Here is a 21,229-nt window from a genome sequence, read left to right as displayed (position 1 = left end):
ACCTCCCACTGTCCTCCCATGGTTGGAGCTGTGGGAGGGCACCGTCCCCTCCCCACCACTGCGTCTTGTCTTCTCCTGGGCCCTAGGAGTGGCTGAGTGGCTGAGCAGATGACCATGCCTTGTCTATCCCCAGATGGGAAGAGATGAGGCACCTGACTTTCCGGGGAGGCTGTCTCCTTCCCTCGCTCCCCACCTGGGCTGTACATTGCGATCACCCGAGTGAAGCCAGACACCTGTGGAGGCCCTGGCCAGTGAATCTCAACCTGGTGTGGGTGGGGAGTGGTGGGGGTTTGCCCCAGGGCACGTTGGCACAGTGTCTGGAGACACCTTGGTGGAGAGGGGTGCTCCTGGCACCTACTGGTGGCCTGGTGTCTGCTCAACATCCCACAGAGTGCGGGGCAGCCACAACAAAGAAAGATCCGTCCCAATTGCTGAGGCAGGGAACCCCCAGGCAGTGGGACCCTCAGCCACTCTGTGGCAGCTCCTTCGGGCAGCAGAGAGGGAGAGGCGCAGGGCAGCTGGATCGCACAAATGGCAGCTTTGGATGCAGGTTTGGGGAATTGTATCTTTGGCACACATTTGCTGAGCCTGGGAGCTGATCCGTCGGGGAGAGCCTAGGGGCCCAGAAACGCAGTCTGCCCTGGGGCCCCGCTCCTGGGTCACCTGGCTGTCATGTACTCCTGCGTTGGCCTCACGGGGAAAAAAACACAGCTCTGCTAGGTCCCGGGGTCACCCTCAACCGCTGAGGCATCTGATGGATGAGGGAAGGGCCAAGGGACCTGGGGCTGAGGCTGCAGGGTGGTGGTGGGGTGGGCAGTTAGGGCCCCTGTGTGCCTGGGCGGAGTCACGGGGACAGATGACACTGGGGGACTGTCAGCGTCCTGGGTGGAGCAGAAACCACAGTTTGATTGGCTACCTTCCAGGAGGGGCTGGAGATGAGGTCTGGGATGCAGGGATGTGGGTGTTTCTAGAATCTTTGTAGAGTGTGTGTTGTGTGTGTGGCTGTGTATTTTTGTGGTGTGTGGGTGTATGTATTTGTGTGGTGTGTGGATGTATTTGTGTGATGTGTGTATTTTTTGTGGTATGTATGTGTTGAGTGTGTGTGTTGTGTGTTGAATATGAGGTGTGTGGTGTATTTTTGTGGCATGTGTGTTAAGTGTATTTGTGCCCTGTGTGATTTGTGTGTATTCATGTGTGGTGTGCATTTTGTGTGGTGTGTGTATTGTGTATGTGGTATGTGTTCAGTGTGTGTGGTGTGTGTATGTGTGGGTGTGTTCAGTGTGTATTTGTGTGTGCTATGTGTGGTATGTGATTGTGTGTGGTATGTGAAAGTATATGTACTTGTGTGTGGTGTGTGATTTGTGTGGTGTGTGTTAGTGTGTTTGTAGGTGTGTGTGTATTCGTGTGTGGGTTGTGTGTTGAATGTGTGGTGTGTGTGGTGTATGTGTTGAGTGTGGAGCATGTGTGTGTGTTTGGAGGTGGTGTGTGTTGAGTGTGTATTTGTGTGGGGCATGTGGGTAGTGTGTGTGGTGTGTGATTGTGTATAGTTTGTGTTGAATGAATTTGTATTTGTGTTGGGGGTATGTTGAACGTGTGTGTTGTATGTGTATTTGTGTGGGGTATGTGTTGAATGTGTATTTGTGTGTGGTATGTGTGGTGGTGCGTTAAATGTGTGAGTGTATGTTGTATGATTGTATATTTGTGTGGTGTGTTGAGTATGTGTATGTGGTGTGTGTTGATTGTATGTTTATGTGGTGTGTATTGATTGTATTTGTGTGGCTTGTATTTGGGGTGTATGTGTTGAATGTGTATTTGTGTGTGGTGTGTATTGAGTGTGAGTATTTGTGTGGTGTGTGATAGTGAATGTGGTGTGTGTTGAATGTGCATGTGGGGTGTGTGTGTTGTATGTTGAGTATATTTGTGTGGTGCATGATTATATGTGTGTGATGCATTGAATGTGTATGTATGTGGTGTAATTCTGTATTTGTGTGGGGCTTGTGTGTGTGGTGTGTGTGTGGTTTGTGTTGAATGTGTATTTGTATGTTGTGTGATTGTGTATTTGTGTGGGGTGTGTTTTTGTGTGGTATGTTGAGTGTATTTGTTATGTGATGGGGTGTGTGTGTATTTGTGTGGGGCATGTGCATGTTTGTGATGTGTGGTGGGTGTGTATTCACGTAGTGTGTGATTATGTTTGTGTGGGATGTTTGTGTTTGTGGTGTGTGTTGAGTGCATGTGTGTATTTATGTGGAGCGTGTGTTTGGTGTGTATTGTGTATTTGTGTGGCGTATGTTTGTGTGCAATGTATTTTGAATGTGTATTTGTGTGGTGTGTGCTTGTGTGGGGGGCATGCGTGTGTGTTTAGATGTGGTATTGTGTGTATTTGTGTGGGGTGTGTATGTGGTGTATGTATGTTGTGTGTGTGTATTTGTGTGGGGCATGTGTGTGTGTGATTGTGTATTTGTGTGTGTGGGGTGTGTGTGGTGTGTCGAGTGTGTTTGTATTTGTGATGTGTGATTGTGTGTGGGGGCATGTGTGTGTGTTTAGATGTGTTGAGTGAGTGTATTTGGGGCATGTGTGTGTGTGGTATGTGGTGTGTGTGATTGTGTATTTGTGTGGGACATGGGTGTGTGTGTGGTGTGTTGAGTGTTTGTATTTGTGGTGTGTGTGTGGGGGGCATGTGTGTTTAGATGTGTTCAGTGAGTGTGTATTTGTGTGGGGCGTGTGTGTGTGGTATGGTGTATGTGGTGTGTGTGATTGTGTATTTGTGTGGGGCATGGGTGTGTGTGTGGTGTGTTGAGTGTGTTTGTATTTGTGTGCTGTGTGATTGCATTTGTACTGAAGAGGATCTGGGTGAAGGTGGGGGCTGTGGGCACATGGATGCCTGCCGACGGGGAAGGAGTTTGGGAGTGGCCAAAGCCAGGGATCCTGGGGGCAGGGGTGGCCATGTTGGTCGGGTGGTTGGCAGGCAGGTCATTCTGTCTGTGAGTCGGTCATGCTGGATGGCAGGTGCAGGCCCAGGGGAAGCTTTGGACTGGGCGGGTTTCCTGACAGGAGTGGAGTCCCTGTCCCCAGGCACTGTGGGACAGGGTGGCCTGGGAGGGAGGTGGCCGGCGTTGCTTGGTGATGAAAGGTGAGCTCCGTGTCTGCTTTTCAAGCACTGAGGTTCCCATCTCTGCGTCGTGTGTTCCTGGGGTAGACAGCATGTGACCCGCAGGTGCTGTTTTCTTCTAGGCCACGCGTCCCTGTGACTATCATGCCCGTCACCTGCGCTTTGTTGACGTTCAGGCCACATGTGCATGCCTGTGTGAGACGTTATTTTCCTTAAAATCGTTGTGTGTTTGTTTGCTCTCTGGACAGATGACAAGACGTTCCAATGTGAGATGTGTTTCAGATTCTTCTCCACCAACAGCAACCTCTCCAAGCACAAGAAGAAGCACGGTGACAAGAAGTTTGCCTGTGAGGTCTGCAGCAAGATGTTCTACCGCAAGGACGTCATGCTGGATCACCAGCGCCGGCACCTGGAAGGTGAGCACCGCCTGCACCTGCTGTGGGGAATGGGAGAGGCGGCTCCTGCAGGGCGGGGTGGGGCAGGGCGGGGCGGAGCGGTCAGCAAGGCCTTTGGGGAGCAGCCTGGCACCGCCTGCTCCTGTGCCTGGAAACGCCTGCCATCAGACAGGGTGATCCTCTTCTGGGAACCTGGCTCAGGAGAGCCAGGAGCTGAGACGCAGGTGTCAGACCTGCTATGCGCAAGGTGAAACAGTTGGAAATACCCCAGTGTTCCACACTGGGGGAGAGTTAAGAAAATTGGGTTATTCATAGGCTCGAATGTTTTACTGTCATTAGGAGTGTTTTTTCAGAGATTCTAGAAATTCAATATGACAGAAAGTGGGAAAAACCAGTACAAGAGCAGCTGAGAGTAGCAGCCCTTCAAACACATTTTCATAAAAGTTTGGAAAGAAATATTTTATAATTACAAATGAAGCATACTGTTGTTGAAAAGAAGATGAGAGACAACAGACTCCTGTGTAAAGTATAACCCTCCCGGGCGCGGTGGCTCATGCTGGGAATCCCAGCACTTTGAGAGGCAGAGGCTGGAGGATCACTTGAGGCCAGCAGTTCAAGACCAGCCCAGGCAACATAGCGAGGCTCTGCTTCTACAAAAGATTAGCTGGGCATGGTGGCACATATTTGTAGTCCCAGCTACCTGGGAGGCTGAGACAGGAGGATCTCTTGACCCTGGGAGGTCGAGGCTGCAGTGAGCTGTGCTTGCACCACTGCACTCCAGAGCAAGACCCTATCTCAAAACATATGTAGAAGAATAAAAAATGAAGTGTAGCCATGTCCATACAGACAGGCATACACATGTGCCTTTGTTCTTTTGTAAAAGCAAGGCTGGAATTGCATCCTGTGTACATTTCAGCACTTTCCTTTTTTACTTGACACTTTTCCTCTTGTTGATTCATAAAGACCCAAACATACTTCTTTGCGGTTCCTAGGGTGGCATTCTCAGGGCCTCTTGAATCAAACCTGGACTCCACTTAGTGACTGAGTAGCCTTTAGCAAGCTGCTGTGCCTCAGTTTCCTCACTTGTGCAGGGGAGACAGTAATCAGACCTGACCCCGTAGGGTTGCTGTGATGGTCGGACCAGATCCCTCTCTGGAAGCTTCTTGCACAGCACCCTGCATGTAGCAATGTGGCAGCTGTGGAGGCTGCCGGAAGTCAGCTGTTTCCAGGGACGCAGTGTAGCTGGGTTGCATTTTACAATCTGACATAACTCAGGTCATCTTCTGTGGGAGTAAACTCATGTTTTTGTGGCTGTTTTATGGATTTGTCCCTCATAGTGGAGCTTAGGCTAAGCCGTGTCTCAGACCCCTGTGTCCATAGTGCTGGGAGCCTTTGGGGAACGGTTCATGTGTTCTGTGTCCAGCTCACAGCATTTTTAAGTCCGGCTCTGCACTTACACCTGGCCAGGCAGGAACGCTCCCAGAGTGAGTCAGCAGTGTAGAAAGAGATCCTGAGAAGTGGGCTTCTCTCTATCGGTCCAAACTTACCTGTTTTGCATAAACATTTAAAAGTCTGCCTTGATCCCAGTTTGAAACGATATGCCTTAAAACCATAAAGATTTTATTACTGGCCTGATGTTGATCTGATTGATTTAATTTACAAGAGATGAACATTAGTATCTTTAGATAAAAAATGCCTGCCTACTTCACCATCTGTAAGAATCGTAACTTGGCTTTGAGCCTTTAGAGGAGTAGAAACGCCCTATTCTACAGGAGCTCATCGTAGCTCTGCTACTTAAGAAAAGGTAGCGCTTGATGCCCTCATATTTCCAAATGTTTCAGATGCGAGAACTGTGTCTGCAGGTCCCACGTACATTGTGGCGTCTCCCTTCCTTCCCTGGGGCTGCTTCAGGAATGGCGGTCAGTGCTGATGCCACACAGTGTGCAAGTGATGTTACTTAGAGTGCCACACTTCTGTCTCCCCCATGGGCAGCCCGGCCCCCCATGCACTGGGAAGGACGCTGGCTGAATTGGAATCTGGTGGACCTTCCCGTGTTCTGTGTGTATTCACTGTCTCGCTGGTGGGGTTGGGAATTTCAGGCGTGCGGCGGGTGAAGCGAGAGGACCTGGAGGCCGGCGGGGAGAACCTGGTCCGCTACAAGAAGGAGCCCTCCGGGTGCCCGGTGTGTGGCAAGGTAACACTCGCGGTCCGCGTCGGAAGCTGAGATGGAAAGCACATCGTTTTCTTCAGTGAAGACTCTATGAGCTGTACTTATAGAGTATTGCAGGGAAGGGCTGGGGGTAACGATGCGTGCTCAGGTTGTCTTAAACTGGCGTCCACCCATTTTACACACTTGTCATTTGGATCTCTTTGGCACTTAAGATGGGTTTCCAATGAGTGGGCTGAGAAAGAAGGGTTTTTCCTCTGTGCTATGATTTTCTGCCTAAGCCGCTCCCTGGTTCCCTCTCTCATGTATAGCATCGTTGAGACAGTGACCTTGTGGTCAGCACTGGGGCATCCACAGGGGGACCCAGTGGCTTTGTTTTGCCTGTCAGCGCTGGTCTTTCCTGTGCAGTGGACGGGTGGCGTTCTGTAAGTTAGAACATGGCCGACCCCATGGCAGGCGCTCCCAGGCACACTCAGTGGATTCCGGCGCAGCCCAAGTGAGGAAAGTGTGCTGTCATCCATGGGGGCACATCCATCCCAGGATGTGGGATGCATCCAGGACGCAGTGTGGGCTGTCCTGGCACCGGCTCAGGATTCAGGCACCTGGCTGCATGGCAGAGATGCTGGATCCTAAACATCCAGAAAACACGCTGCCCCTCCCGGGAGATCCCAGGGCCCACGCTGTGGCACCCACAACCATCAGGCTGCCATGGCCCTGTGTTCTGTGCCTGAGAACCTTGGAGGTATCCTCCCTTCTTGGTTAGACTCAGCTTTCACTCAGGTGACTATAAGATGTCATCTGTCCTCGGAGGTCTAGGAACTGTCCTTCACAGGATGTTTTGCTTGTGCTGCAGAGTAAGGGTTCTGCGTGGCTCCCAAGCAGGCTCTGGGCCCAGCAGCTCTGGCACATCACTCAGGTGGCTTTGGGAGCCGCTGAGAGGAGGGTGACCCGGCCAAACACAGTTCCCATGAGCCCCAGAGCGATGCCCATCCAGGCCCTTTAGCAGCTGGGAGCACAGGCCCCACAGGAGGCCAGCTGTGACTGTCCTCAGTGTCCTGCCTCTCAGCAGGCAGCACCATCACTGGAACATTTGACCTTTTAAAGAGAAAACTGAGATACCCATTTTTATATGAATCTTCCTGATATTTTTCAAAACACAGAGAGAGCCTGAGCAAATGAGAGAGCAGGGTGGTGTGGCTGGGGGTCCAGGATTGTGGGCTATGGGTTTGGGGGCCAAAGGGTAGGCCTGGGGTAGAGCAGGTGACTTAGAGCGCCTTTGCGAGCCAGGCCAGCTGTGCACAGGGCAGAGGTGGGCGAAGCCTGTGCCCTTTGTCCTGTGTCCCTGGTCTTGCTCCCCACTGACCTCCGGCCCTTGGGGGTTACTGGCCCCAAGTGGCTTCCATGCTGTTGAGATATCACATGTGCGAAGCCACCCGGCTCTGTGCCTGATGTCCAAACCCGTGTTTATTCTATGCAGTGTTTATTGACCACCCACTGAGGCAAGTTCAGGCAGGTAGTGAAATAGCCTGTAGTTTGGGGGACTGAATTCTTTGCCGTTTTTAGTTACTTCTTGTCTTCAGCCCAGCCTGCCCTGCAAAGACCATGACACCTGCAGATTCTGTCCTCTCCTGCAGCCTGCTCACCTTCCCACCTGTCGATTACCCCACCTAGCATCCTGGGATGGGGCACAGCACTGTCGGCCCCTGGATCACCTGCACATCTTGGAAAGAGATGTCGCAGGGAGACGCCAGCATCTTGTCCCCAGTGAATCACTCATTCCCTTTCATTCATCTCTTACGTTCTCTTCTTGAGAATGTGGGCATCGGGCGAGCTCTAGGAGGTCACACCCTGGGTTACTTGGCCACTGGGAATGGTCATCCAGATAGAGACCTGCAGAGCTCTGTGGGGTGCTGGGGTTTCTAGGGCCCTAGCGGTGGTCTCAGCCGCCAGCCTTGTCCACTGCCCTGTGCCAGTGGGGCCACATCTGTCATGTGGACCATGATATTCCCAGTGCCAATCTCAGCTCTGGTCACAGAGGTGACTCCCTGGGATGGATATTGATTGAATGAGTGCACCTCCACACCTGTCATGCTAGGCTGGAAATACCAGGAAATCAGGGACATTGTGAATGTGCGTGAAACACAGTGTCAAAGCCAAGGGGGGACCTTTGGTACCCACTTTCAGAAAATTGCAGATATTTCTGTGATTTGCTGATTCCTTGGTAGTCCATCCTAGGGAAGTATTTAAATGAGCTAAAAAAAAAATGGAGCTGAGCTCTCATTTATAATAAAGACTAGCAAATGGCCCATTTTCTATTGTAACGTAAGCACCTGTTTACACAGTTCAGCAGGTAGCGCTTACTCTGGCATCAGTGGCTATTCGTATCTGTCGCACGCTGAGGAGCTGTTGAAGCACAAAGCCTGAGCACGGTGCCGTTTCCGGGCCAGGCTGTGGTTTCCCCGGAGGAGCCTGATGGAGGGGCCCCTTCCGGTCCCCAGGCCGTGGCCCTCACCGTGCGGCTCCTCTGCCCACAGGTGTTCTCCTGCCGGAGCAACATGAACAAGCACCTGCTCACCCACGGCGACAAGAAGTACACGTGTGAGATCTGCGGGCGCAAGTTTTTCCGTGTGGACGTGCTCAGGGACCACATCCACGTCCACTTCAAGGTGTCGCTCACGTGCTGTCCTCACCCAGCCATGCTCATGGCAGGCCCCGGCCAGTGACCCTCAGTCAGCTCAGGCTTCCGTTGCAGAGTTTTGCAGACGGGGTGGCTCACGGGCAGACATGTGGTGCTCACGGTTCTGGAGGCTGGATGTCCGGGCCGCAGTAGACTTGGCGTCTGCGAGCCTCACTTCCTGGTTCCTAGATGGCGCCTTCTTGCTGTGTCCTCATGTGGTGGAAGGGCCGGGGGTCTCTTCTACAAGGGCCCAAATCCCATTCTTTTTTTCTGAGACGGAGTCTTGCTCTGTCACGCCCAGGCTGGAGTGCAATGGCGAGATCTCGGCCTACTGTATCCTCCACCTCCTGGGTTCAAGTGATCCTCCCACCTCAGCCTCCCGAGTAGCTGGGATTATAATCACCCACCATCATGCCTAGCTAACTTTTGTATTTTTATTAGAGACGGGGTTTCATCATGTTGGTCCAGCTGGCCTTGAACTCCTGACCTCAGGTGAACCACCCGCCTCGACCTCCCAAAGTACTGGGATTACAGGCGTGAGCCACAACGCCCAGCCCCAAATCCCATTCTTGAGGGCTCCAGCCTCGTGACCTAATGACCTCCAGGAGGCCCTGCTTCCTGATACCATTTCCTGGTGGGTTAGGATTCAACATGGGAATTTGGGAGGGTGGAAGTATTCCGACCACAGCAGCGTCCTCAAATAGTTGACAAGTTGGCCACATTTCAGCTCTCCAAATGAGTTCTGTGACTGTCGGCCTCACCTCCTCCAGCCCAGCTGCCAGGCTTGAGGTACAGCTCCCCTGCCGTGGCTGCCTCCCAGCCCGGTCCTGGCATTCGCATCCCTCCCCGCCTTTGAGGAAAGGGAGGAGCGGAGTGGAAGCTCTGGGAGCAGGGAGGACGTGGGGTGTGATGAAGGGTGGGAGAAGCGCTGATCAAGAAGAACTGAAGAAAGAACAAGTGGTATGGGAGGCCCTGGGGAAACGGGCCCAGGCCCGAGAGGCGAGAGGCACCACCCACCCACTCGGGGGATGCCCCGGCAGTGCCTGGCCATGGGATCTGCTGGGCGTGTGTGAGAGGAAGCCACGGGTGGCATGGAGAGTGAGAGCGGCCGGCTCTGGCGTTTAGGTGGGGAGCCCGGGGGACGAGCTGGAATGGGCTGGGGCACACGTGTGGCTCGTTAGGGCGTCATGAACATCAGAGGCATTTTCTTCTGCATCTGGGGAAATGATTGCTCATCCCTGTGCTGGAGATAACTGAGGGATGCGTCTGCTGCGCTGCTGTTAGAAACTGGATGTGGTGGCTGTTTTCCAGGACATCGCGTTGATGGATGACCACCAGAGGGAAGAGTTTATTGGCAAGATCGGGATCTCCTCTGAAGAAAACGATGACAATTCGGATGAGAGCGCAGACTCGGAGCCTCACAAGTACAGCTGCAAGCGCTGCCAGGTATGGCGGGTCTGCCCGCGGTGCCTGGGTGGTCTGGAAAGGAAGTTGGCAGTTGCAGGGCTGCGGGCCCCTCGCAGCAGGCGCCTTCGTGCATCTCGGAAGCAGCCCTCCCTCCACAAAGGCTTGGGCTGGTGATCCTAGTGCAGGCTGGGTGCCCATCCATCACGTGTCCGGGAAGGCCAGCCTGTGTCACCTCAGGGATGGTCTATGTGGGTCTCACTGGCGCTCTTCAGGAACTCCCCTTGTGACCCGGTTCAGGAACACACGTGAAGTGTCTGGCCAGTGTGGGGAACGGCCTCCTAGAAGGTGGCTGTGCTGGCTGCAGGCTCTCCCTCTCCCCTCCCTGTCCTCCTCCCTGCTCAGACCTGAACCCCTCACAAGGCCTCCCCTGTGCATGGAAGGGGCTCACCAAAAAGAAGGATGGTTGGTTTCTCAGGAGAACCTTGCTCTGAGTTTTGAGCACGAGGCTTTATGGCTTTGGAAAAGGTCCCCATCAAGCCTCTGAGAGTCCCTTCTGCCCTGGCATGAGTCATGGACTCGTGGGAAGTGTTGGGTGCCCTGGTTTGTGGACCATTGGCTAAGAGGACCAGGGACCTCATGCGGATGTCAGCAGGGGCCTGTCTGCCTGCCCGCAGCTCACCTTCGGCCGGGGAAAGGAGTACCTGAAGCACATCATGGAGGTGCACAAGGAGAAGGGCTATGGCTGCAGCATCTGCAACCGCCGCTTCGCGCTGAAGGCCACCTACCACGCCCACATGGTTATCCACCGCGAGAACCTGCCGGACCCCAACGTGCAGAAGTGAGGCGTGGTTGGGGGGCTCCGGCTTGTGCCAGGAGGGAGGGGCGTGCTTCCTTGAAAAGAGATGCAGGCTTTAACGAGCCATTTGTAGCTCCGAGCAAGTGATGTCCTCTGGGTCCCAGGCCAGAGCTGGGGGCAGCAGGGCTGGGGTTTATCCTGTGATTCCGCAGTCTCCTAGCACCAGCTGGCCACGTTACAGGAAAATAGCGGGTTCCTGGCCTGCCTACAGAATGACCCGAAATGCTTTTTCCTGCAACAATTAGGCTTCATTAATGCCAGGCCTCATGTGACTTACAGCCCATAATCCAGGCTGGCTGCTGAGTGAGTGACTCAGCTGTCCCGTCCATGGGTGCTAAGAAAGAAGCACAGCCGGCCCGCCTCCACCAGACACTTACCTTCTCCAGCTCTGGCGGCGGGAGCTCGGGTCATGGTGCGGCAGGGCTGCCTCTGACGTTTCTCTCCTTGGCCCGTCGCCATGCCATCTTCTCCCTGTGTCCTCATAGGCCTTCCCCCTGTGCGTGTCTCTGCCCTAGTCTCATCTTCTTATGAGGACACCAGTCAGCTTGGTCAGGGACCCCCCGATGACCTCGTTCCCACGTAATCACCTCTGCAAACACCCCGTTTCCAAACGTAGTCACATTCTGAAGGGCTGGGGTTAAGACTTCAGTGTAGGAACTGGGGGTCACAATCCAGCCTGTGGCAGAGGCTCCGATATTTGCTTCTTTGATCATCCCTGTGGCACCTCGTTGCCTCATGTTTGCGGATAGGGTGCTGGGAAAGGTGCTGGGGACGGTGCGGTGGCTGCTGCGGAGCCCGAGGCTGTGCAGCCGTCCTGAGCTCATCTCTGGTTTCAGGTACATCCACCCCTGCGAGATCTGCGGGCGCATCTTCAACAGCATAGGGAACCTAGAGCGCCACAAGCTGATCCACACGGGTGCGTGACTGTCGGGGTGTGGGGGCCTGGCCCTGGTGGGAGAGGGGCCGGCAGGGAGGGACGCTGGGGGGTCTCCCAGTACTCCACACACAGCTGTTGCACCCGCCTCCCCTGTGCCTTCCGCTGTTTCTCCAGCTTTTTGCGTCCTTGTCAGCCCTGCCACTCACAGCCCGGCATCCCCAGCCCCCTCACCCCTCCAGGTCCTCAGGGACCTACTCGAGCCAGGGCTCTGCGGGGGCCGCTGAAGAGGCGACCCTGCCCCTGTTACTGTACTTCCAACTGCGGGGCAGGCCGAGCCCGTCTCCTCGGTGTGTCCTTTTTGTGGGCACCGCAGGCGGGTAGCAGCTGCTCGGCTCTGAGCTGTGGATGCCTGTGTTCTCAGGTGTGAAGAGCCACGCCTGTGAGCAGTGTGGGAAGTCCTTCGCCAGGAAGGACATGCTGAAGGAGCACATGCGTGTGCACGACAACGTCCGCGAGTACCTGTGTGCCGAGTGTGGGAAAGGTAAGTGCGGGCGCCGGGGCCACGGGCCAGGCTCAGCCGGGCTGCCCGGCCACTGGGTGCAGGGAGGGGACATGAGCCAGAACTGGCACATCACATTGACCACATGCAAGAGGCATTGCCAGAGTGTGGCTCTGGAACCCCGTAGGCTTCAGTCACTTACTGGAGGCAGGATTTAAATCAGGAATCTAAAAGAAAAATCGAGTATCCGGAAAGCAGAAAGATGCGGTAAATGTAAAGGCACGAGCAGATCATCTTCAAAGTAGGAAAATCACGCAGGATCTAATTGTTGAAATGATTCTCAAAGCCACCGTGGGCTCCGACAGCGATGCAAAACCCTCAGCGTGTTCACCCGCAGACTAGATCGGCTGGGGCGGAGAGGAATTCGCCACTGCCAAGGACTCTTTGTTGTAGCAACAGAACATTCGTTAATAACAAGCCTAGTGATAGCATGTCTCAATTAGTAAGCAAAATAAAAAGATAATTCCAGTACATGCCATAATTTTAGCCCATTCCTGTTTTTTTTTAAAAAAACAACTTCCTAAAAGTTTTGGAGCAGCAGGTCTTGTCTTGGGCTGTCATTGTGACCAGCAAGAAGCTGCATTAACTCCACTCCCCAGATGAGCCCTGTGAGCACCCGCAGAATAACACCGCGTGTCGAAGCCTAAAGGAACCGCCTCAGAAGAGAGGGTCTTTCTTTTCCCTCCTTCCTGGCCCTCAGTTCCTCAACTCAGACGCCAGCACAGGCCTTTGTCCCTCCTCCAGGGTAACTTCGTGCAGGGATGGCACGTGGGTGGTTTTAATGAAAAAGCAGTGCATTCACTTCGCCAAGACTTATTTTTTAAACAATACAAACAGGTCTGAAGATGGCGTTGTTACTGTCCCCTCAGACCCCAGCCGCTCCTCGCAGAGCCACTGTCAGTAGCAGTGTCTGCCTGCCTCACTGGGACAGGCTGGCTTCCTCTCTGTCCCCGTCTGCCTTAAGCTCCCCACCCCTTTCACCACCTGCCCCCAGCTCCCCTTTCCTCCCCAATACCCTCAAGAAGTCAAATTTTTAAGACAGTGTGGTGGGCCCGGCTGGAGGGGTCCTGAATAGTGTGTCAAGACCGGAGGGCCAGAGGTGGGCTTATACAGGGCCGGCCCTCTTAGGCAGGCAGAGAGGAGCCGTACCTCGGTCCCCCGCAGGTTCCCAAATGCCACCAGCTGCCCTGGGAGGCGAGGGGTGTGGAATAAAGCCACATTTTATAATGTCGTAGACATTTTAGTGTTTGAAATGTATTAATTATTTAGTCGCATGGATTTTTAAAATGGATTCTGAACAGTTAAAATGCTGGCATTAATCCATTGGTTACCAGATTGATTTTACATACTACCAGATTTCGGCATCGCCATCTTGCCGTCACGTGACAGCTGCTGGTCCAGACAAGCACGTGCTATGCTCATTTGTTTTTCATACTTTGCTGTTGTTTTTTACTTGGAAATGCATCTTGGAGATTTTTTTATATCAGAACATGTAAATATTGCCTGATTTTATTTTTCAAACCCTTGACACGATTCCATCACGTGGATTCATATAACCAGACCCTTTATTTATAAAGTTTCTGGTTGTTTTTTAAATAGTCATTTATTATTACAGTCTTGCAGGAAACAGTGCTCCATGTTATTACTTTACATTTTTTCCAGAAATTCTAGCCCTGACCAGGGACTTAGCCAGTGTTGGGGACCAAGTGGGAGGCTGTTAGAAGTCATGATGGTCTGTCGCCGGCAGGTGGGGGCCAGGGCCCAACCCGCAGGTTTTCTGTGTGTGTGGAGGAAAGCATCACACACAGCAATCACGTCATGGGCCCTGCAATACTCAGGAACGATCCACAAGAACTTAGCGTGGCCAGTGGGAATGTGACACTAGGTGTTGAAAGCTATAAAAAAGGCTTGCCCTGTTCAGGCTTGGAAATGTTAAGTATTTTAAAAAACATCACTTTTCCCCATGGTAATCTGTTGAATCACAATCCCAGGAGAGCGAGCTTTAAAATGCCCTCTGTGTGGCAGTTGTGTTTATTTTGAAACTGTTCGCAGATTTTCGTTGTTAAATGGAAGGAAAAACATCACAGTCACAAACGCTGGCGGTGGCAGGGAGGTTGGAAAGTGGAGATGAGCATTGCTGTCCCTTTCCTTCTGTATTTCTTTTCTGGCTTTTCTATGACTGTGTATTGGTTTTGGAATTTGGAATATGTTCATTTTAGGAGGAGGAAGAGGGAGGTGCTGGGTCTCGGCGTGTTGACAATGACCAGCACTTTTTCTTTTTTTTTAATCAAAAAGATTAAAAGTAACTTTTTCAGGTGAAATCTCTCTTGGGTCGTTGGTAATAGGGCTGCGGGTGCCGTCCCCACCCGAGGCAGGAGCCCTGTGCTGTGTGCTGGCGGCGAAGCTTCATCTAGGGGCGTTTGCTCCCCCTGCTGGCCCAGCAGAGCAGTTTTTTCGTAGCCAGGGATGTCGTCTGGCCCAGCCTTTAGAATTCTCACAGGAGGTGGTGGACGGTCACCGCTGCATCTGGTCAGGGTGGAATAGGAGGGGAACCTTTCACCAGCTTACGACAGAGCTGTTTTCAGGCTCAGTAGTTCTTCCCCAAATGTGGAGGGAACATGGCAGCCTGGGAGTGCAGGCTGCCCAGCGCCCCGGGCAGGCACAGCGAAGGTTCCTCCGCGGGGGTAGGGAGGCTGCCTCTGGGCTGGGTCTGCCTGTGCCCTGGTGCGTGCGTGTGAGCCTCCTGGGTGGGGGTGCCAAGCTGCCCATGCTCGTGCCCCCTGCAGAGGGCCCTGTAAAGTGCTGCCTCTGCCAGCGCCCTGCGTCCTCTGGGTCAGCCTCTGTGCCAGGGCCATCCCTCTCTCCACTGGCTGTGCGAGTGAGGCTTTGGAATATTTCACCTTCTTAAGATTAGCTTTTTAAATTAGAGGGAGATTGAAAGCCACTGCTGAAGCCATCTAGTGTCCGAACCCTAATTACCACTCATATTGTCAAGGTCATACTTATATTAATGTATCTCTCACCTAATTCTCCTGCTGGGTTGCCATGGGCACGCTGGGAAGTTTACCCAGGCCCCGTGTTGCTCAGGCCCTGGCAGGGGTGAGTGCACCTGATGTCGCAGTCAGTCTCTCCTGGCCTCTGGCACAGTCGCTTCCCAGGTGCTCACTAGTACTGCGTGGGCCGATGCCTGTGCTGCCCCAGGGTCTCAGCATGGGCCCGGGTGGGCTGCATGGGGGTGTGGCCGCCTCTGATCCGCTCTGTCCTTGAAGGCATGAAGACCAAGCACGCGCTGCGCCACCACATGAAGCTGCACAAGGGCATCAAGGAGTACGAGTGCAAGGAGTGCCACCGCAGGTTCGCGCAGAAGGTCAACATGCTCAAGCACTGCAAGCGACACACGGGTGAGTCCAGGGCCGGCCGCGCGCCCGCTGTGCAGGGAAGCCAGGTGGGCCGTGGGAGGAGAGAGAGCCACCTCAAGACGGTCCCTCCTTGTGACTCCCAGTGAGTGCCGGGTTCTCCAAGGCAGCTGCCTGGAGCCGTGGTGAGCAGCTGTGTGTCTCAAAAGGCCCCTCTTTCACAGGGGCCCTGTCACCTGCAGCGTGTGCCACACCACTCACGGCAGGTATTTGGGAGACGGGTCAGTCCTTAAATGGTCCTCCCATTCAGCCGTTTCCCCCGCAGGAATGTGCCTAAGAAATAGTGACCAGACAAGGGCCAGGGATGCTCGCAAGGCTGCTTGTCATCTGCGTGTGCTAGGGCAGACGCCGGGAGGTCGGAAGTGGTCTCAGGAGGGTGATGGCTAAGCCCTGGTTCATCCAGGAAAGAGCAAGGTGTCTGATCGGTTGATGATGCATGTTACGCTTATGTGCACAGAAAGGAGTTGGTGACACGACAGGTCACAGAGCAGCGTGCGCAGTCGCTAACACAGTCCATCTTATGAAAGTCTTCTGTATGGGCGAGTGTGTGTGCTTGTGGAGAGAGGATTGAGACATCAGAACCGAGAGAAGGTTGTCCCTGGGTGATGGAAGCTGTCTGAGTATGAAGTTCCCTGGAGTGAGCCTGCTCAGGACTCCCCGGGGGCCCTCACCTGCATGCTGGGTCCTTTCATCATCTGGCCCACCTCACCTGCCCTCCTCACCCACCCTCCTTGTCCGCCTACCTCACCTGCCCACCTCACCTGCCCTCCTCACCTGCCCTCCTCGCCCACCCTCCTTGTCCGCCTACCTCACCTGCCCACCTCACCTGCCCTCCTCACCTGCCCACCTCACCTGCCCATCTCACCTGCCCTCCTCACCTGCCCATCTCACCTGCCCTCCTCACCTGCCCATCTCGCCTGCCCTCCTCACCTGCCCATCTCGCCTGCCCTCCTCACCTGCCCATCTCGCCTGCCCTCCTCACCTGCGCATCTCGCCTGCCCTCCTCACCTGCCCATCTCGCCTGCCCTCCTCACCTGCCCATCTCACCCGCCTACTTCACCTGCCCACCTCACCTGCCCTCCTCGCCCACCCTCCTCACCTGCCCATCTCACCTGCCTTCCTCACCTGCCTTCCTCACCTGCCCTCCTCACCTGCCCTCCTCACCTGCCCTCCTCACCTGCCATCCTCACCCACTCTCCTCACCTGCCCACCTCACCTGCCCTCCTCACCTGCCCATCTCACCTGCCCACCTCACCTGCCCTCCTCACCTGCCAACCTCACCTGCCCTCCTCGCCCTCCCTCCTTGTCCGCCTACCTCACCTGCCTACTTCACCTGCCCACCTCACCTGCCCTCCTCACCTGCCAACCTCACCTGCCCTCCTCGCCCACCCTCCTTGTCCGCCTACCTCACCTGCCTACTTCACCTGCCGTCCTCACCTGCCCTCCTCACCTGCCCTCCTCACCTGCCCTCCTCGCTTGCCCTCCTCGCCTGCCCTCTTTGCCTGCCCACCTCACCTGCCCACCTCGCCTGCCAACCTCACCTGCCCTCTTCACCTGCCCTCCTCGCCTGCCCCCCTCACCTGCCCACCTCACCTGCCTTCCTCGCCTGCCCCCCTCACCTGCCCACCTCACCTGCCTTCCTCACCTGCCCCCCTCACCTGACCACCTCGCCTGCCCACCTCACCTGCCCACCTCACCTGCCAACTTCACCTGCCCTCCTCACCTGCCCTCCTCGCCTGCCCACCTCACCTGCCCACCTCACCTGCCAACCTCACCTGCCCTCCTCACCTGCCCACCTCGCCTGCCCACCTCGCTTGCCCACCTCGCCTGCCCTCCTCGCCTGCCCACCTCGCCTGCCCTCCTCGCCTGCGCTCCTTGCCTGCCCACCTCGCCTGCCCACCTCCCCTGCCCACTTTGCCTGCCTACCTCACCTGCCTACATGCCTCCCCCACTCCCCAGAGTGGTGCTGGTTGCTACACCAGTCTGCTTTGGGTTGGCCGGGCATGTGGGCCTCCTCTGCCCCTGGATTGCCAGAAGTGTGCTATCCTTCTCTTTCCTGGGGAATCTCTATCCAGTGTATGCTTTACCTTTTTTGGGACACACTTGCTCCCCAAGACGGGGCCGCATGCCCTTATTTGGGTTCTCAGAACACCCCACACTCTGCCTGCTGCCCACCAATTCACTGGGCTGTGGTGGCCTCCGTCCCATGCTCCACAGTGAGCCCTCAGGACTGAGTTAAGTGTGCCTTTAAAAATTACTTGCCTTGGGCTGTGCGTGGTGCCTCACGTCTGTAATCCCAGCACTTTGGGAGGCCGAGGCAGGCGGATCACGAGGTCAGGAGTTTGAGACCAGCCTGACCAACATGGTGAAACCCTATCTCTACTAAAAATAAAAAAAATTAGCTGGGCGTGGCAGTGCATGCCTGTAATCCCAGGTACTCAGGAGCCTGAGGCAGGAGAATTGCTTGAACCTGGGAGGCGGAGGTTGCAATGAGCCAAGATCGCGCCACTGCACTCCAGCCTGGGCTACAGAATGAGACTCTGTCTCAAAAAAACAACAAAAAAATTACTTGCCTTGTTCCCATTTTGGGGGGAAATCTTTGTTTAAAAGACATTCATAGGGTCCACCTCCCCATCAGTTTTTGGGGTGAAATAGACCATGGACTCGATTCTTGCTTGCCCTGTTGAGGCAAGCAGGGTCATTGCCCTGGCCCCCCTGAGTCCCCAGACATGGGCTGACGTGAGCACTTGCACCAGATGGAAGCTGCGCTCGTAGGTCCACCTCCGGCCTCCTCCCTGCCTCCTTCCTGTGGACTGCACACATAATTAGGTGCCACGTTTCCCTTTGCTGTGGGGAGCGCACGTCCTGTGCTGCCGGGTGCGGTGCTGGCAGCCGTCAGAGCGAGGCGTCTGGCCCGGTGAAACAGACAGGCTCCCTGGTTCTCCCCCGGCGATCATCCCTACAGGGGTCGTTCCCAGGGCCGTGGTCCACCGCTTGCCCTGTCTTTCTGAGCATTTTGGGGCATCTTTTGTTGTGGTCCTTGAACTTTAAGGAGTGTTCTCTAAACTTTCCTCACGTGGCTGTCTGTTGGGGATGCTCGCTCTTGGATGACCTGAATCATCTGAGAGGCTTCGTCTAAAGACCAGGTTTGGGTTTTCTTTCCCAGACTCTCTCAATAGGAGTCGCTAAGGCTGGGCCTTTTCATCTTCACCCTGTCGAATTCTGCAGACTGTCGTGGGAGATGCAGCCTCCTCATCCAGAAAGGAACTTTTTAACAGGAGGATCTGTGCGCCTCCCCCCTCCGCTCCGATTAAACCTGTTTCCAGCACGAGGCCACCTGCCATGTACCTCCCGACCCTGGGAATGTCAGGATGGTGGCTGTGCTGGCTCTTTTTCCCTAGTCATCGGGGAACTGGTTATTCTGTTTGTTCACTTTGTGGAAATTTGTTGAGCCACACTCACTTATAATTTGTTTTTCTGTCTCTGTGTTTGATGTCAATCAAAAGTTTCCTTAAAACAAGCAACAAAACAGTGACACTTCCTGGTCTTGCCCCTGGACCTAGGGAGGGACCCTCCCTGCTCTGGGAGGCTCTGGGGGGTTAAGACCCTGCTTGGAAGGGGTTCTTGGAATTGGAACCACCAGCGCCAGTGCTGTCTGTTACAGTGTCCACTTCTGGCTCCCGTGAGGCCAGTCCAGGAGCCGGACTGACTAGGTACTTAACAAATATTTTAAAAAGTCAAGTAAGCTCCGATTTGCCTCTTTGTTGTTGTTGACTCGGGGTCTCACTCTGCCGCTCATGCTGGAATGCAGTGATGCGATCATAGCTCACTGTAGCCTCGAAGTCCTGGGCTCAAGGGGTCCTCCCACCTCAGCCTCTTTAGTAGCTGGAACTACAGGCACATACCACCATGCCCAGCTCATTTTATTTTATTTTTGTAGAGATGGGAGCTCGCCATGTTGCCCAGGCTGCTCTTGAACTTCTGGGCTCGTGTGATCCTCCTCCGGCCTCCCAACTTGCTGGGATCACAGGCATGAGCCACCATGCCCGTCATCAGCTCTAATTTGACTTAGTAAAGTTTTTTTTTTTTTGGAGATGGAGTCTTACTCTGTCACCAGGTTAGAGTGCAGTGGCACCATCTCAGCTCACTGCAGCCTCCACCTCCTGGGTTCAAGCAATTCCCCTGCCTCAGCCTCCCAAGCAGCTGGGACTACAGGCGCACACCACCACGGCCTGCTAATTGTTTGTATTTTAGTAGAGACGGGGTTTCATCATGCTGGCCAGGATGGTCTCGATCTCCTGACCTTGTCTCGGCCTCCGGCTGCTTTAGTAAAGGTTTTAAGGATCGTAGTCATTTTGTGCAAGCGTGGCAGCTTTGTTGTCTCTTACACACGCTTGGCACGTCTGTGATCTCCTTGCACTTGGCCCTGATTTCAGTGCCCGTTTCTTCTCTCATGATATCACATAGGCCACCTAAGATCTTTCTGGACTAAGGGAGCTATCGATACATTAATCCTTTTAAGAAATTCCCGCTGTTTGTCTCTGTGGGTTCCACACTCTGTGTTCTCAGACAGTCATCCCCACAGCTCATGACTCTGATACGAAATGTCACCATGGAAGCGTGAACTTTCTAAGTCACACTTTTCAGGCTGAGGCTGGGATGAGCGTTCATTGTCTGCCATCTTCTTGTAATTCACCTTCCCCCAAAGGCTCTGCAGTGCCTAGAACACGTCAGGGTAAGGTGTTCTCGGATGTGGACCGAAAACATTCATTAAACATAAGGAAGTTATGTGCACCTTTCTCTGCAGGGATTAAAGATTTCATGTGTGAATTGTGTGGGAAGACTTTCAGCGAGAGAAACACCATGGAGACCCACAAGCTCATTCACACAGGTAAGTGGGCACAGCCTGCAGGAGCCTTCAGGCCACACGCAGCGGCTGCCAGGGCCATCTGAGTGCCTGCAGGGGTGGAAACAGCTGTTCTGTCACCTAGACTGTTCCAGCACAGGTAGTAATGTCTGGGCTTCACGGTGGCCCCTTGGCCTCTAAAGGTCAACCACCACAGCTTTCAAGTGTCCCTTCTTGAATTTCTCATGTTGGAGCAGGGATGCAGAGGCTCCATGCTCATATGTGCTCTGGGACCAGCACCAGCCCTCTCAGGACGGACAGGGCGTGACAGGCTTCTTGCCGCCAGGGTCACTGGGATGGCCGCACTGGTGACCTGCGTGTCTCTTCCTTTCCACATTCGTGTGTGTCTGTGTGTGTGTGCAAAGTGGGCAAGCAGTGGACGTGCTCCGTGTGTGACAAGAAGTACGTGACCGAGTACATGCTGCAGAAGCACGTGCAGCTCACCCACGACAAGGTGGAGGCGCAGAGCTGCCAGCTGTGCGGGACGAAGGTGTCCACCAGGGCCTCCATGAGCCGGCACATGCGGCGTAAGCACCCCGAGGTAAGCTGGGGGCTGTGCCCCCTCCGCGCCCTGCCAGTGGGCCATGCGCCGGACACCCCCATGCTGGCACCTGCCCCTCCTCCCTCTGCAGACCCCAAGTTCTGGAGGCAGGGCCTGGATCTTGGGTGCCTCTGTGACCGGCACTGCCTGCCACACAGGAGGCACTGAGCGAGTGGCTGGGAGAGGCTGGGAGAGCCCCAGGCAGACCTTTGCTGAAGTTACAAATTACATCCTCCCTGAAATTACAGGAAGATGGAAGCACAGCCCTCCCATCCATGGAACCCATGTGCAAAATGGGGGTTGTGCATGGTGTTGGGGC

At 54.6% G+C, this 21,229-nt stretch overlaps 1 protein-coding gene across 3 annotated transcripts in view; it reads left to right on the top strand.

The window, feature by feature from the left end:
* Window positions 1-21,229, top strand: part of PRDM15 (PR/SET domain 15) — an 80,317-nt gene that overhangs the window by 49,159 nt on the left and 9,929 nt on the right. For all 3 annotated transcript variants that reach the window (XM_064380172.1, XM_064380171.1, XM_064380173.1), the window contains 10 exons: window positions 3,358-3,525; window positions 5,604-5,698; window positions 8,206-8,337; window positions 9,660-9,794; window positions 10,430-10,593; window positions 11,448-11,527; window positions 11,910-12,029; window positions 15,317-15,448; window positions 20,271-20,354; window positions 20,735-20,910. In XM_064380172.1, coding sequence (XP_064236242.1) covers window positions 3,358-3,525; window positions 5,604-5,698; window positions 8,206-8,337; window positions 9,660-9,794; window positions 10,430-10,593; window positions 11,448-11,527; window positions 11,910-12,029; window positions 15,317-15,448; window positions 20,271-20,354; window positions 20,735-20,910 — 1,286 coding nt within the window. The remainder of the gene's footprint in view (window positions 1-3,357; window positions 3,526-5,603; window positions 5,699-8,205; window positions 8,338-9,659; window positions 9,795-10,429; window positions 10,594-11,447; window positions 11,528-11,909; window positions 12,030-15,316; window positions 15,449-20,270; window positions 20,355-20,734; window positions 20,911-21,229) is intronic.

The sequence above is a fragment of the Aotus nancymaae genome, unplaced genomic scaffold (genome assembly GCF_030222135.1).
Source record: "Aotus nancymaae isolate 86718 unplaced genomic scaffold, 86718_ANA_hifiasm-v0.15.2.pri h1tg000022l_1, whole genome shotgun sequence".
NCBI classification, from domain to species: domain Eukaryota; kingdom Metazoa; phylum Chordata; class Mammalia; order Primates; family Aotidae; genus Aotus; species Aotus nancymaae.
This window is presented reverse-complemented; position numbering and strand designations above follow the sequence as displayed.